General features: G+C 43.6%; 1 protein-coding gene across 1 annotated transcript; it reads left to right on the top strand.

Moving 5' to 3' along the window:
- Positions 1-402: 402 nt before the first annotated feature.
- Positions 403-9,323, top strand: LOC311223033 (inactive phospholipid phosphatase 7-like; the record flags this gene model as incomplete). The annotated part of the gene is made up of 4 exons (XM_084307726.1): positions 403-584; positions 4,246-4,565; positions 7,078-7,259; positions 9,117-9,323. 4 exons carry the CDS (start codon positions 403-405, stop codon positions 9,321-9,323), a joined length of 891 nt encoding a protein of 296 aa, XP_084163852.1.
- Positions 9,324-17,735: the final 8,412 nt, after the last annotated feature.

The following is a 17,735-nucleotide window of genomic DNA, read 5'->3' as shown; positions in this document are numbered from 1 at the left end:
TAGTCACTTTTGGTATGGATGTGAGATAATTCACACACAAAAATAAACCGTTGACCTCATTTGGTTTTCAGTGAATTGTCCCTTTTTAATGGAGTTGCTGCTGTGTTTTCCCAGTGAGAGAGGGCTGGTTGTGGAGCAGCTGTGAGTGCAGAAGCGGGGCCAGCGTCTCTATTTTTAGACTCCAGCGAGTGAGAGACCTGATCTGTTCCGCTCCGCTCCGACTGCAGAGAGAGGTTTGTTCTAATTCCAGCCAGAAGAGAACCAGCAGAGAACCAGCAGGTCTCCTGACTGAAGCACCGCTCAGCGCACCAGTCGTTCCACCGGGAGCTTCTACTAGTGGATTCTACCAAACTGAGATTTTACCAGCTGTGGTTTATTTTTACCAGCTGTTTTGAAAGCGAGATGCCAGTCAGTCAGTGCCGGTCCCGGGCTAGTAAGGACCGTAACAATGTCCTCAACCGGCCAGAGTTCATGTCCCTCAACCAACCATTGAAACACACTCCAGGAGACCCCCGAGGGAACAGCACACGGCGGCCCGGAGGTTTGAAACCCCAACACAGCCTGAACCAGCAGGACGATGCGAAGTAAGAACCTGGAGGAAGTTACTGTTAATAAATACCTGGAGGAAGTTACTGTTAACAAATACCGGGAGAAAGTTACTGTTAACAAATTTCTAGATATAGTTAATAAATACCTGGAGATAGTTACTGTTATGTACCTGGAGAAAGTTATTGTTATGTACCTGGAGAAAGTTATTGTTATGTACCTGGAGAAAGTTACTGTTATGTACCTGGAGAAAGTTACTGTTATTGTTAACAAATATCGGGAGATAGTTACTGTTAACAAATTGCTGGATATAGTTAATAAATACCTGGAGAAAGTTACTGTTAATAAATACAGGTGTTTGTCGTGATCAGGTGTTTGTCATGATCAGGTGTTGGTCATGATCAGGTGTACTTGGTAATCATCCGGTGTTGTCATTATCAGGCGTTCAGGCCTGACAGATATGTGTTGGTCATCATCAGGTGTTGTCATTATCAGGTGTTGGTCATTATAGGTTTACTGTGCTTGAATATTTTTCACATTGGTTAACAACTATTTAATTTGAATTAATGTACACCTTTTGCGATCTGATGCTGGGCCTCACAACAGCGAACGCTTGCCTGGAGAGGACAGACCAGTCCAGACCAGCAACAGTGCGTTTGCAGAAATGATAAAATAAGAGGGACAGTGAGCATTTGCGTTGTTCAAAGCAAAGGGAAGATCCTCATTGTGGATATTGGCCTAGACCTCGCTTGCATTCTGCATGAATTTATGTAACTTCTCCTGGCGACAGAATGATCAGAAATTGTATTTCTAAGCCAATAGAAGGATGACCAGCATGTGTGTCCAGGGATGACGGCTGTTTACAAAAGCAGCTAGGCCTATCTCATAAAGTCACATACTGTAGCACCTTGCGTATTCATTCCATACAGTACTATGGATTCATATAGAAGCACACAATCCCGAGAAAGTTGACTTGCTATTAACTAGGGGTGGGACGATACATCGATCCAGATCGATACATCGATGTAATTATCAACAATCGAATCGGATCGATGCGATGTAATAAGATCGATTCATATCGATACTCTTATTTTGAAAATCCTGTGGCGAGTCTCATATCCGCCCAAGAACAACAGCAGTAGCTCCGTGTGTGTAGATGTTACAGCATAGCATTCTCCCTTTCTGTGTGTGTGTGTCCGCGCGTCTTTGGAAAGACCAGATGAGGTCAGAGGAGTTTGATGTTTAAATGTTATTTAAACATAAACAATATAATACATAATAAATGTAGGCCTATACATGATCATGCAACATCAACAAATTGTTGTAGGAACAGTTTGGGAGAGGGAGGTTGTGAGTTTTGAGTTCCAAAAAATGTAGCTTAAAGTTTAAAGCTCAATATATAAAAACGTGGCACTTTACAGTGAACAGGAGGTCTATTTGTATTAAAAACAATAGATTGATTTTCCTTTAAATGTCTGGAAGAGCTCAAAAATACAAATGTCAAATGATATTTTCATTACCTTTTTTTTGTTGATCTAAATGTTACTGATTGTGTTAAATGGGCATATGATATCATCTCATATCGATCGCAGGCACCTGAATCGAATCGTATCGTATTGTATCGTGAGAGACTTTGTGATATCGGCAAATATCGTATCGTTGTCCAAAGAATCTATATCGTATCGTATCATGATGAAACTGGTGATTCCCACCCCTACTATTAACACATAACTTCAGCTACTTCCGTCAGTGAGCATGACTAAATGAAACGGGGAACGATGGACTTCATTCTCGAAAATCTTCTGTGTCTTCTTACGAACATCGGAAGGAAGATCCCAGCCGGATTCATGAACTCGTGAAGATGTGTTCTTAAACAGCCAAGTGTTCTCAGCTGCGCTCCCCGAATGAGGAAAGCCACTGATTCTTTTTTTTTTGTATTTTATTTTTTTATTATTTTTTAAACAAACACATAAACAAACATGACAACACACAATAGGATATACAAATACACATATGCTCCAGCTCGTACCCCCCTCTCCCGGACCCCCCATTGGATAATCCAACCATTATAATTTGTTCCTAACCAGACACTACCATTATATGCTGGCTTTTATTCTCTCCACCACTTCTAACCACATTGCCATTTTGGATTCATTGAGACCCAAAATTCTAGCTGTTGATATTTCTTGATAAATCACATCGAGATATGTAAGAATCCAGACCTTACGGCACATTTTTTCCGGTTGAAACCATCGTGATGCTATCAGCTTTTTAGCCACTGTGATACCGGATAAAACCAATCTCTTTAGCTGTGGAGGTACTGCATGCTCAAAGACATCATTCAGCAGTAATACAGAGGGGTGTACAGGTATATCCAGAGTTAAGAGATTTGACAATTGCTGGGTCACTTCTTTCCAAAATATCTTAACTGGTGGGCAGTCCCAGTACATGTGCATAAATGTCCCTTCGTCCCCATTTGTACATAAGGAGCATTTGGAGTCTTGTTTAAGACCCATTTTGTTCAGTCTTATAGGAGTTAAGTATGTCCTGTGAATATAGTTAAGATTGATTTGTTGATGGTCCGGGTTCCTTGATGCAAGGCGTACATTTGCCCAGGCTTCTTGCCAGTCAAAGTCTATCTCAAAGCCACTGATTCTTAAACTGAAAGCATGTTCTCGTACACATGAATTTGCATACATAAACGCCCCGCCAGCTCCTTTATAAGAGCATGCAACCACAGGACCGTGTGCACACAGAATCCACAGGCAACATAAACGATTAGATTAAAATGTATTGTTGTAGTATTAATATGTACAGGTATATAGACACTATATTAGTAAGTCATACTGGCCAAGCAGCATTTAAGAATAAGTAGGGATAGATATAGTATCTACAGATATGTAAAAAAGGATTATATGCAGGTATGTACAGACGGATATATATATATATATCATACAGAAAATCATGTCAAAGCGGAAAGGAACACCGGTAGTGCACCAGCCAGTAAACGCAGACCCAACTTCACTGGTACAGAGGTACTATTGCAAGGAGTAGAAGATACAGTAAGTGTGACATCTTGGTAGTAGTGTCAATACAGGGTACAGAGCCACCCAAAAAAGAGGGGCATGGGACGAGATCACAAAAAAAGAATAGCAAAACACAGGAGAGAGATGCTGGCCACTGGAGGAGGAACAGCAGGCGCATGGTAACGGTTGTCTGAGGTAGACCAGCCCATCGAGGCCATCATGGGCACCTGCCGGTGTGCAAACTGCTGCATCCAAACACATCCAGTGTCTTTTCAGCAGCCCCATGCTGCGCTCGATGGTGGCTCTCATTGTAGGCCACCTCCTGCTCCGTCTGAAGCTGGCCTATGTACGACTGCTTTTCCGCATTCTTAAATCCTTTACATTTCTTAACTTTTTAGTAACTGCGTTCAGGAATGAGGTCCAATATGCATACACCTATAGGTTCTCAACCTGACAGCTTTATTTGGTGTTATATATTAATAATTACTACAGCAAAAGAACACCAAACCTTACCTTCTATCAAGCATTCAACAGTTCATACATGGACCTTATTTTTATCAAGCATGATTTCTGCTCTTAACAGTCTGACCCCTCCTTGTTTTCAGCTACTAACAATCTGACTCCTTGTTTTCTGCTACTAACAATCTGACTCCTCCTTGTTTTCTGCTCCTAGAGGTTCTAAGGAGGCCCAGGAGGCAGGACCAGGAGCAGAGAACACAAAGGAACCCGGCAAGATGCCAGAGCAGGACTGCATGCAGCTTAACCCGACGTTTCGAAACATCGCCATCAACTCCCTACTGGCCATTGACATCAGCCTATCCAAGCGTATGGGTGTGTGTGCCAACCCCTACTCCTCCTGGGCCAGCATGCGCTCCATGGTCAACCTGCTGGCTCTCACCGGCCACGGCATCATCTGGGTCTGTGGAATCATCATCTGTATCTACAGGAGCAACACCATGGCCGGACAGGAGGTCCTCGTCAACCTGCTGCTGGGTGAGAGAAGTGGGTTAGGGTCAAGGTATCGGTTAGGGCCGGGTATGCTTTAGGGTCAGGGTATGGGTTGGGGTCAGGGTAGGGTTTAGGGTCAGGGTATGGGTTAGGGTTGGGGTCAGGGTATGGTTTAGGGTTTGGTTCAGGGTATGATTTAGGGTCAGGGTATGGTTTAGGGCATAGGTGTCAAACTCATGGCCCGTGGGCCAAATGTGGCCCGCCAGGTCATTTGATGTGGCCCCCCCAAGAGCTCTGGTAAAAAAAAAAAAAGATTTTTTTTTTTTTTTTAATATATAAACATTAATCTTGGGTTAAAAATAGCGGCGTTAAAATAATTGTGGGTTAATGCGTTAATAAAGCTTTAACTTTGACAGCCTTAGTTATTACACATTCTTACACATACATGTATGTTGAACATCTGAGGTATTGATGAAGTAACAAAGGAAAAAAGCCAAAAGCACTTACTCCTCAGACATTCTTTGACAATTTTACAGCCCAAAATACAAAAAAGATCCAGGCGGAATAGGTAACAAAGGGTTGAAGAAATATTGTCTGAACTGTCAGATGCAAACTGGCTGTGTGACATAACCGAGCATCTCGCTCAATTGAATAAGAAGCTGTAGGGACGCAAACAAGTCCCACCCAAAACGTGACCAATATAGTTGTGAACTGAGACAACCCTTATTTTGTTATTTTTTAGTACAGTTACAGTTGTGTGTTCATGCAGACACATAATTGCAATTTCATTACGAATCGAAAATGGTGGACCCTGATGTAAACAAGTCGAAAGTCTTTCTCTGGTCTGCATCCCCTTAACAATTGTGTGTATTGAGCTGTACTGTACTGTACCCATTCTGCAATCTGTTAATTAAATCTAATCTTCCATTAGTTGGATGTATCATGGCCTCTGCAAGGTTGTGTGCAGCCATTTGTTTTTGTAACATCTGCTACATCTGTCCCACGTGTTCTTTGCAGCTCAGTTGTTAGTTCTGCCCCTCTTGACTGTGACAAAAAGGTTTTGAACAAACTTAATGTCATAGCTTGTATTTGATGATCTTCTTCTTTGTTATTTACTTGAATGGTTTGATCATTGATTAATGGAGTAATATGGGGTTCTGATAAACTAAAATAATTTGTTAAAATAACATAAGCTAACATATATTTTTACATCTATGCAAATGCAATATGTATAACTTGAATAAGTAATAAATACAGAAACAACATGTTTAACAATATGTAAATGAGTAGCTACATTTATTTTACATTACATTAACTTTGGCCCTTTGAGGGCAACCATAATGCTGATGTGGCCCTCTGTGAAAATGAGTTTGACACCCCTGGTTTAGGGTCAGGGTATGGTTTAGGGTCGGGGTTAGAACGTGTTTGAGGTTCAGGTTGAGGTTCACTCTAGTTCAGGTTGAAACATTAACTGGTCTGCTGTTTCTCCAGGAGTCCACACTGCAACACAGAGAGAGTTGTTCCTTCATGGCCAGAGGCAGCCTGCTGTGATGTGGCTGCCTTCTAGCCACGTCCTGTCTTTGACCACACTAACGTCATACTGCACCGGCAACCAACTAACATTAGCTAGCTCTATCCCTAGTTACTATCCCAGTGATATACCAACATTAGCTAGCTCTATCCCTAGTTACTATCCCAGTGATATACCAACTAACATTAGCTAGCTCTATCCCTAGTTACTATCCCAGTGATATACCAACTAACATTAGCTAGCTCTATCCCTAGTTACTATCCCAGTGATATACCAACTAACATTAGCTAGCTCTATCCCTAGTTACTATCCCAGTGATATACCAACTAACATTAGCTAGCTCTATCCCTAGTTACTATCCCAGTGATATACCAACTAACATTAGCTAGCTCTAGCTCTATCCCTAGTTACTACTATCCCAGTGATATACCAACTAACATTAGCTAGCTCTATCCCTATCCCTAGTTACTATCCCACTGATATACAGTACCAACTAACAATAGCTAGCTAGCAACATCCCAGTGATGTACCAACCTCAGTTTCTTGCTGGAATATGTGGTCATTGCTCAATCAATGCAATACGCTAGGTGAGTGATGTGATGTTGTCAAAGACAGGAGGGTAGTGGCTAGAAGGCATCTGCGTTACAGCAGGCTGCCTGTGACCACAGAAGAAGAACTCACTGTGTTGCATTGTGGGCTGCTGGAGGAACCTGAATGTCCACCATGACTTGGTTCCCTACAAAACAGTCAGTCAGTCAGTCAGTCTTATTAATAGTACATTGGTCTCAGCCTGTTGGATTATGTTTCTTCTCTATTTAGTAGCTACCAGAGCCATAGATAGATTAGGCAACCATGTTGTAAGTAACGGGTCATTCTGATGTTTAGAATGTTGGTCACCATGGTGATGTTATGGAGGATATTGTTCCATATTTACAGATCACACTTGTAGAGAATATGTTGTTTTAGGCTCTGTTCTAGTGTAGCTGTTTGTGTTCTCATCCTCTCCTCTGATCTCTCCTCTCCCAGCTCTGCTTCTAGATATGATGACTGTAGCTGGAATGCAGAAGTTGGTTAAGCGTCGTGGTCCTTGGGATTTACCCACTGGTCTTTTTGACTACATTGCCATGGATAGATACTCGTTCCCAGCGGCCCATGCGAGCCGAGCAGCCATGGTCTCAAAGTTCCTGTTAAATCACTTAGTTCTGGCGGTGGGTAAAATAACATCTACTAATCTACTATCATAAAATACAATTAAACGTAGGCCAACATGATGGGGTCCCACAGGCTACATGGGGTGCCACTGATCCAGGAGACATCCTACTAAACTACTGACCCATCCTACTTAACTACTGACTGATCTGACTAAACTACTGACTAACTACTTAGCACTCAACACTTTGATGAACATTGTTACTCAGCTGATAGAGTTGTCCCCTTCCTGATGACTTGTCGGACAGAACTTGCAAGTCGCTTTGGATAAAAGTGTCAGCTAAATGACTAAATGTAAATGTCATCCTACTAAACTACTGACTGGTCCTACTAAACTACTGGCCCTTCCTACTAAACTACTGACTCAGCCTACTAAACTACTGACCCAGAGAGGGGGCGGTGCCATAGAGACAATATTACTAGAACCAGAGAGGGGGCGGGGCCATAGAGACAATTACTAGAACCAGAGAGGGGGTGGGGCCATAGAGACTATACTACTAGAACCAGAGAGGGGGTGGGCCATAGAGACAATATTACTAGAACCAGAGAGGGGGCGGGGCCATAGAGACGAGCTGCACTTGATTTGAGTTGTATTTTCGGCAGCCATGATCGTTGATCTAGCACAGGGGATCCCAAAGTTTTCAGGCTGCGACCCCCGAAATAACTGTCGGAGAGCCGCGACCCCCACTATTATAGGAGGTGGTTGAAACATGCAAATGTTCACACACACTAATAAGCATTGGAGGCTTTTAACACGCACAATAACTACACAAAATAACACAATAATCAAACAACCATAAAATTAATACATATAGCACGTTTAATTTAGTAGGCTAATGTTCAACTCACCTAATGAGGTGGATGGGCACTATGCTTGAAGCACAACAAGTCCAGTCTGGGTTTAATTTTGGAGACAGCGACTCGGAGATCATCCTCCACATTCAGACGTGATCTGTACTTGTTTTTTCAGTGCAGAGAATGTTTCTTCGCATTGGTAGGTAGATCCAAATGGCATCAATACATCCATTGCGGCATTGGATAGCTGTGCGTATTCCCCCTCAACTGATATCCAGAACTCAGCCAGCTGCTTGGACTGAAACACTGCCTTTAAGGTTCGGTCGCTTGATTTCCTCGGAAATACTTTTTAAACCGTTCAAGAAGGGCTTAGAGGTGAGTTGTTATAGACATCTTCACTGTGTTCACACTCTGTTCATTTTCCTCCATAAATTCATCAAGCTCTGGAAACATATCAATCCGGCCCATTTCTACTTGTGCAATCCAGCACTCAAGTTTCCTCGTGAACGCTTGTATTTGATCATTGAGCGACAGGATGCTTGTGTTTTCACCTTGTAGTGACAGATTACGGTAAATCCATTCATTTGAGAAAATATGCTAGCCTTGTTATCCAATCAGGATTGGAGAGGTGGACAGCGAGCTGGTACACATTCTCTGTCAGAAACGCGCACGCCTCATCCCGCAGCTCAAACGATGTGTTGCGGTGCTATGACATGCATTATAGGACAAAGGAAATCCATAGGCTGAATATTATTTATTATCAGCATTTTAAGTCTTATTATTTTACATTTCAAAAGCATTTCTTTTAGCAGTTTAATGTATTTTAAAATATATTTTAATTCGTTTTAAATTATAGGCCTATTGCACACATTCTATGAAATCAATACATTCTGGAAATCATCTCATGACCCCCCCCCCCCCACGGCTGCTTGCGACCCCTCTACCCCCACTTTGGGAACCACTGAACTAGCATGTTGATGTGAGGCTGTGATGGTTGATGTGAGGCTGTGATGGTTGATCTAGCGTGCTGATGTGAGGCTGTCATGATACTGTGTCCCCAGGTTCCTCTGCGTATCCTCCTCTACCTCTGGGCGCTCCTGGTGGCCATGTCCCGGGTCATGCTGGGTAAACACCACCTGTCTGATGTGGGCTGTGGCTTTGCCCTGGGCTTCCTCCAGTACAGCCTGGTGGAGACCGTCTGGTTGAACTCTGCTACCTGCCAAACACTCATCTCTATTGGTACATTCAGCTGGAGTCCCCTGGTCTAAACCAGTCTCCAGTCCACAGTAGAGGTATAGCTGCTGTTGCCGCCGCCATGGAAATTGTTTTCTCCCCGTCATTCTGGATTCTTTCATGTCATGTTCTGCTTGGTTAGACGGTAGATGATGCAGAGAGAGACACACAGAAGCTGCTGAGAGATGAGACTAACCCTGCTGAGCCTCTGGGACGTCAAGGGCTAATCATTCAATGGATGAATCAACGCAAGGACTGTGGATTCCCAGTGGATGTCAATGGAAGTATTGATTCAGTAGAATATTGTAATATTTTATTGGATATTTCAGTGTAAATCCTAGTGCTTCTATAAGCTGCTTCAGACAGACTGGAGGTCAGAGCAACAGACTGGAGGTCAGAGCAACAGACTGGAGGTCAGATCAACAGACTGGAGGTCAGAGCAACAGACTGGAGGCTTGTGTCAAATCCAATCTACTACAGGCCAGTTATACTACAGGCCAGATATAGTACAGACCAGGTATACTACAGACCAGATCTACTACAGACCAGATATACTACAGACTCATGTTCTGCTGCATACCCCACCCAGACCACGACCAGTTATTTGACTAATCAGCAGGCAGCACTAAGAATATCTGTATTAAAGTTGTTTCATGTATTGCTGTCTGTGCAGTCTTTACAGTGCAGTCAGCATGCATGTTCTCTACCAGCTTGTTTTATAGCTATTGCGCAATCATTGCAACGCAGACTATGTAGCCCTCCGTCTGTGTTCTGACTGTGTTGGTGCAGCCCTGCGTCTGTGTTTTGACAGTATGTTCTGACAGTGTGCCCTCCGTCTGCTATGAGCAGTCCTAGCATTTCATTGAGCATGTGTAGTACCCACTGCTCCTATTGGCTGACCTATAGTACCCACAGCTCCTATTGGCTGACCTATTGTACCCACAGCTCTTATTGGCTGACCTGTAGTACCCACAGCTCCTATTGGCTGGCCTGTGCTTGAACATGATTGGTTAATCTCCTGTCTCCACCCTGCTCTCCTTTAGCTGGACTAGATGTCAGTTTGGTTTGAATCCAGTTCAGTTTTGCTGACATTAATAATATGGACAAATAAGAAAATACACCAAGACGTCTTTGCAAACTCATGGAATGTTTCATTACTTAATGGTAACATATTACAGATAAGGCTCTCTTCAATTGTTTTAATTTAATATTAGACCTATTCATATTATATAGTTATTTAACAATATTTTCCCTCAAACTTGTTAATGTTTATGTGATTTATCTGCAGAAATAGATTTTCTAACGTTAGAGTAGATGTCCAGGTCGGACTATGGACACCATGTGTTGCTGCCTCTTCTTTAGAACTAACGAGTGTTGTAAATATGGAACAATGTCCTCCATGACATCACCATGGTGATGACCAATATTCTAAACATCAGCTGAAATAGAATCACCTGTCGCTTAGCAACAACCGTGGAGCAGGACAGTGGGGCCAACATGGCTGCCCCCTGTGACTCTGGACAGGATGTTTGTTGCCATAGTTACTACCTAACAGCTGATTTTGTATTGTTTATAAAAAAAAGTTGTTTTCTATGTTATTTTTCTGGAAAAGAGAATGCTATTGTATTTTATGACTAAAACCAAACCCAGTGTCTATGCAGAGCTACTGTGTGTCTTAGAGCATGATATGAATAATGTGATCTCCTGTTGTCTCAGGTATGAAGCACAGCTGTTTTCTACAAACCCCTGTTTTCATGTTTCATACTGTGGCGGCTGAAGAAAATGTATATAAATAAGAGGTTTTTTAATCATCAATCAATTGTAATAAATGTTATTGACGAGTGTAATATTTAGTGATTGGACAGTCAGTTACAGCATGTGCAGGGCTGGCTGATCGATCAGTCTGATGACCCTTCAGGCCTTCTTAAGAACCACAGCTCCTTCATAATGATACATGAGTGAGAGAGAATGAATGAGAGAGTGAGAGAGTGTGTATGTTTTCCATCCAGTTCTTAGTGTTGATTTGTTGGATAAACCAATAAAGATGTGACTCAATCAATAAAGACTCCTGTCTCATTACAAGTGATTCAGCAAATATTGGGACTGATGTAAAGCGTGTGTGGATAGGTCTATCTTCCCTTTAGCCCTGACTGCTAAACATCTGAATACAACTTGAAAAAACAATGTGTTGCTGGTTGATCCAGAAGGTATCTAACAAAACGCCATTATTTTCATTGGCTGCTGGATTCCCCTGAATCATGTGATGTAGATCACTTGTGATACTGACTGAAAGAACAAGCTCACAATTAGCAAATATTCCAAAGTATGTCCTGACATTTATTTTGTCTGGAGGTTTAGGAGGTGAAAACAAACATGGTATGATTTTTACAAAATCTTCATAACAAGGGTACATGCTGAATGTTTAATTAGTGCTTGACAACATAACTACAGACATACAACTAAATAGTAGGCTAAGTGATAAACATGAGTATAGTGTGTGTTGGTCCAGAGTCTGAGCAGCTGTTAGTGTCACTCTGTCACACGCCTGTCTGTCTCTCTCTCTCTCTTCCTCTCTTCGCTCTCTCTCACCATTAGTGTGTAGGGGAGATAAGTGTTAGATTACCATCACCTCTACTTACAACATGTGATCTGTTTGTAAGTATGTGTTCCTTGTCTCTCTGTCCCTTTCTCTTTTCTCTCCCCCCTTCTTTCTCCCCCCTTCTCTCTCTCTTGCTCTTCTTCATGTTCCCCTGTTAGTCTAGAGTTACGGTCTTAGGTTCACTGTTTATGTCAAAAACATCTCCCGTCTCCGACCCTCACTCTCAGATTCTGTGGCTGAGACCCTGATCCACTCATTTATCACCTCCCGGTTGGACTACTGTAACGGAGTCCTGTTCGGGGTACCCAGCAAAGCCCTGGACAGGCTCCAGTATGTTCAGAACTCTGCTGCCAGGGTTCTCACTCACACCAAGCCCTGGCAGCACATCACCCTCACCCACCTCCACTGGCTCACTTTCAAACTCCTGCTCCTCACCTACAAGTCCCTCCATGCCCTCGCCCCCCGATACCTGTCTGATCTCCTCCACCAGCACACTCCATCCCGGAACCTACGATCCTCTGATCTAGGTCTCCTCTCCATCCCTCGCACCAGTTGCGGACTTTCGGGGACAGAGCCTTCAGCGTGGCGTCCCCTACCCTCTGGAACTCTCCCCCCCCCCCCCCCCCCGAAATCCGCAACGCCCCAACCCTGGACACCTTCAAAACTGCTCTTAAAACACACCTCTTCACCAAGGCTTTCTCTATCAGTTAGTTTAGATTAGATTAGGTCCATTGTCCCTTACCTGCCCTCATCCCCCTTTTTCCCCTACTTCCCTAGCCCTATTTTTTGTCCTGATTGTGAAGCGACCTTGGGTCAAACGACTAGTTGAACTTCTCTGCTCACATCGCAGCGACAACCAGAACCTGCAGATTCCTCCTGAGCAACATCAGAAGGATCCGCCCCTTCCTGACAAAAGAGGCCACCCAACTCCTCGTCCAATCAACAGTCATCTCCCGCCTTGACTACTGCAACGCACTGCGTGCTGGCCTCCCGGCCACTGCCACCAAGCCTCTTCAACTCATTCAGAATGCAGCGGCCTGCCTGATTTTTCAATCCGGCTTCAGAACTCAACACAGCACAGAGACCGCCCTCATCAAAATCACCAACGACCTCCTCCTTGCAGCTGACTCTGGCCACATTAGCATCCTCATGCTCCCCCTCGGTCAGATCATCCGCCGCCATGACCTCAGCTTCCACTCCTATGCTGACGACACACAACTCTACCTCTCCACCAAACCATCCACCCATCTCCCCCACACTCCCTTATCAACTGCCTTCATGAAATAAAAACCTGGATGTCATCTAATCTTCTCAAACTCAACAACAATCAAACTGAGCTCATGGTTGTGGCACCCAAGGCCCTGCTCCGGAAGGTTGGGGATCTCACCCTCAACATAGACGGCTGCTCCATCTGCCCATCCCCAAAGGTCCGAAAACTGGGTGTTATCCTGGACTCCACCCTTTCCATGTCAGTTCCGTCACCAAATCCCCCTTCTTCCACCTCAGAAACATATCCAGACTCCGACCATCACTTTCCGACTCCACAGCTGAGACCCTCATCCATGCCTTTGTAACCTCCCGCCTGGACTACTGCAACGGGGTCCTGTCCGGGGTCCGAAGCAAAATCCTGGACAGGCTCCAGTATGTCCAAAATTCAGCTGCCAGGGTTCTAACACGCACCAAACCCTGGCAGCACATCACCCCCACCCTCATCCACCTCCACTGGCTCCCCATCAAATCCCGCATCACCTACAAAACCCTCCTGCTCACCTACAAATCCCTTCACGCTCTGGCACCTCAGTACCTCACTGACCTCCTCCACCCCTACACTCAGTCACGGTCCCTGCGATCCACGGACACTGGTCAGCTCTCCATCCCCCGAACCAGACTGCGGACCTTCGGGGACAGAGCTTTCAGTGTGGCAGCTCCCACCCTCTGGAACTCCCTCCCCACAGAACTCCGCACCGCCCCAACTCTGGACTCATTCAAAAAACCTCAAAAAATCTTCTGGCCGTCTCAGACCCACTCCTATCCGAGCTCCGGGAGAAGCCGCCTTTTCTCAGTCCTTGCCCCACAATGGTGGAATGAACTGCCCACCCCAGTTAGGACAGCCGAAACCCGTCCAATCTTTCGCCGTCGACTAAAGACGCACTTCTTCAACCATTATCTGAAAGAAAAATTATAATAATAAATATCTAACCCTAACTAACCTTACTGTCATGCACTTGTCTTAATAAACTAATCTACACTGTAGCACTCAACACTTTGATGAACATTGTTACTCAGCTGATAGAGTTGTGCCCTTCCTGATGACTTGTCATACAGAACTTGCAAGTCGCTTTGGATAAAAGCGTCAGCTAAATGACTAAATGTAAATGTTATGTAGCCTGCTTCTTTTGTATCCTATGTTTCCTACTCGCTGCCCGCCTCATCTTGTCTGCTCCGGGGTTCTGTTACGCCGCCGCACTATTGTGACACTGTTAGGTTATAGTTGACCCTCACCTCTACTTACAACCTGTGATCTATTAGTAGGTTATAGTTTACCATCACCTCTACTTACGACATTTGATCTATTAGTAGGTTATAGTTTACCATCACCTCTACTTACAACATGTGATCTATTAGTAGGTTATAGTTTACCATCACCTCTACTTACAACATGTGATCTATTAGTGTTATAGTTTACCATCACCTCTACTTACAACATTTGATCTATTAGTAGGTTATAGTTTACCCTCAACTCTACTTACGACATTTGATCTATTAGTGTTATAGTTTACCATCATCTCTACTTACGACATTTGATCTATTAGTAGGTTATAGTTTACCCTCACCTCTACTTACGACATGTGATCTATTAGTAGGTTATAGTTTACCATCACCTCTACTTACAACATTTGATCTATTAGTAGGTTATAGTTTACCATCACCTCTACTTACGACATTTGATCTATTAGTAGGTTATAGTTTACCATCACCTCTACTTACAACATTTGATCTATTAGTGTTATAGTTTACCATCACCTCTACTTACAACATTTGATCTATTAGTGTTATAGTTTACCATCACCTCTACTTACAACATTTGATCTATTAGTGTTATAGTTTACCATCATCTCTACTTACAACATTTGATCTATTAGTGTTATAGTTTACCATCACCTCTACTTACAACATTTGATCTATTAGTGTTATAGTTTACCATCACCTCTACTTACAACATTTGATCTATTAGTGTTATAGTTTACCATCATCTCTACTTATGACATGTGATCTATTAGTAGGTTATAGTTTACCTCTACATTTTTACATTTAGTCAAGCGTCAAGTCAGCAGGAAGGATATAACTATATAACTATACAGCTGAGTAACAATGTTCCCAGTGTCCGAAATATTGTGTCTGTTACTATGCTTGAGTAAATTGTAATAAACCAAAGGCGAATATAAATTATTATTATAATTTCTTTTCCATCTTTGACTGTGAATAACACCATGCTAACATTGACCAGACGTGAAAAATCACCACTGTGCTCATTCAGCACCTTCTTGAGATCAAGTGTACTAAAGATCTAAGCAAATTAATAAAGGGAAGATGATGTACAGGTACTGTAGATACAGTACTGAATTTTGCCATCTGGACACAATTTGAAATATGAATATAGAATATCAGGCCTATAAATTACCTTATTATGGCCAAGCCATATATCTATGGATCGGGCCAAATAATTTCTTTCCAATGGCAGAGTTAAATCTGGATTTAGTACCACCAGACGCCCGTTACAGGGCAGAAAAGACTGTGAATTAAATATTTTGTATAATGTCCATAGCTCCATAGTAAAGAAACAATAACGTTGTATTTTATGGCAATAACATTCAGGTATTCACTGTATGCCCTGGTATGTATGTGATGAATAAACTCTTGAATCTTTTTTTGTATCTACTTTTTCTACTCCTTTTTCTGTGATTTTTCTCCCCATCCCAATTTACCTCTCGTGCCAATTCTCCCTCCCCTGTCCTGATCGTTGCTCGCATATGCCCCCCACTGGCCGGTTGTAGGGAGGATAGAAGCCTTGCATCACATGTCCCCTCCGATACATGTGGAGGCAGCCTGTCACATCTTTTCACCTGCCAGCGCGGACTCTCATTTGGCGAGGAGTAACGTGTAGAAGGCTCACACTGCCCCAGCCATTTTCCTGACTTTGCTGTGCAGGCGCCCCAACCGACCTGTAGGAGTCGCTGTTCACAACGACCAGACTACCACCCTTCGACTTCCCATCCACTAACTCTGCCAATTGAGTTAGTATGACGGCCGGCCCAAGCCGGAGGCAACGCCGACAGCCGGATTTGAACCCGGTGTCTCTTGCGTTGGTGACGAGCGCAATGTCCGCTGCGCCACCCAGCCAAACTCTTGAATCTTGAATCTTGAGGTTTGTTCGACCTGTGAGATATAATCACAAAAATAACATCAATATTTTTTTTCACGTCAGTTGGCTGCAGTTTGACAGCAGCTGGTGTGAGCTGGGTAGTATAGTTTTATGACATTTCTACGTCCATCAAAAGCCCTGGGTCTCCTCTTTCTTAGGACTACAACGATTTCCTCACGTTTAAATCATCCGGTTTCCGATGCAATGCGTGAAGATCTTTATAAGCTAAAATGTTGCTAATAACACCTAATCATTGGTGTAACTGAGGGGTACAATTCCCTGACTGTATTACTAGATATGATACTTACTACCACTACCTTTGTACTTAATATTCGGCCACCCAGTACACGGCATAAATATATTATGATGAACACTGTCACGTAGATGAAACGGATCCAACACAAATGTACGAATTAGAAATAGGTCTTTATTTCTACACAGCGATGGTGTGTAGAGCAAGCACTTAATCAAATCAATCACATTTATGAATGGAAATTAGTATGCACTTTTATGGCAAGAGTACTCGTCGGTATATCAATAGAGAATGTCCAATCTCTGAAGGCGCAGGTGGTACATATACGACCTGGAATAGTTTAAGGAATAACAGCAATGATACTTTAATGATTATATACTGGACACACTAGGGGGGGTTAATCCGGTCGCTTGTAAGCCGACAGGAGTAGGAAGGGGGGGGGGGGGTAGAATCCGGCTGCCTCATCCGGCCAAGGGTATCCCAGGTGAACCCACTGTAGTGCCGTTCAATGCGCCGGCGATCCTTGGACCACAGATGAAAGCAGGTGGACTCTTTGTGGGCCGGCGTCCGGTCCACGGGGGAGAGACGTGAAGCGACCTCGTCTTGCAGAGCGTCTCCTCACCTTGCGTCCTCTCCAGGGGGGGGGGGGTTCCAACACACGGCAGTGTCGGGGGTCTTTATCCATGGAATAATCAAAGTATACAAAGCATAATCCGTGCCTGGGAAGGCGGGCTGTCGTCGGTAGAATAATCCGGTATACAGGTCCACTCACTCGTCGGCTCTGGGGCTCCTCGGGTGCAGCTTCACGTGGGGTCAACCACCCTGGATAAGCAGCCAGTTCTCTGCCCGAAACGATGGGGTACTGACCACGGTAGTATTCTCACCGCACGAAGCACTATATATTAACAGACTATTATTAGCTTAATAGACTACGTCCAACTCGACGATATAGTGCCAAATATGACTATTCAAATATTAATATACACGATGTCTCAATACCGATGGTAGGCGAACTTGGCCTTACTCCCACACGTGGCGTCGCGGGGAGGCTTTACGTCTGTGACTCTATTGGAGGGTAAGAAACTGGACTGAAAAGGAAGTCCTACTTTAGTAGCGCAGTATATATACGCACTATGAACAAATAGTCCCATTAGTGGTGCGGTAGTCAGATT

The sequence above is a fragment of the Notolepis coatsorum genome (genome assembly GCF_963971535.1).
Source record: "Notolepis coatsorum genome assembly, chromosome: 2".
Lineage (NCBI taxonomy): Eukaryota > Metazoa > Chordata > Actinopteri > Aulopiformes > Paralepididae > Notolepis > Notolepis coatsorum.
The sequence above is the reverse complement of the archived record's forward strand: the minus strand, read 5'-3'. Positions and strand labels throughout refer to the sequence as shown.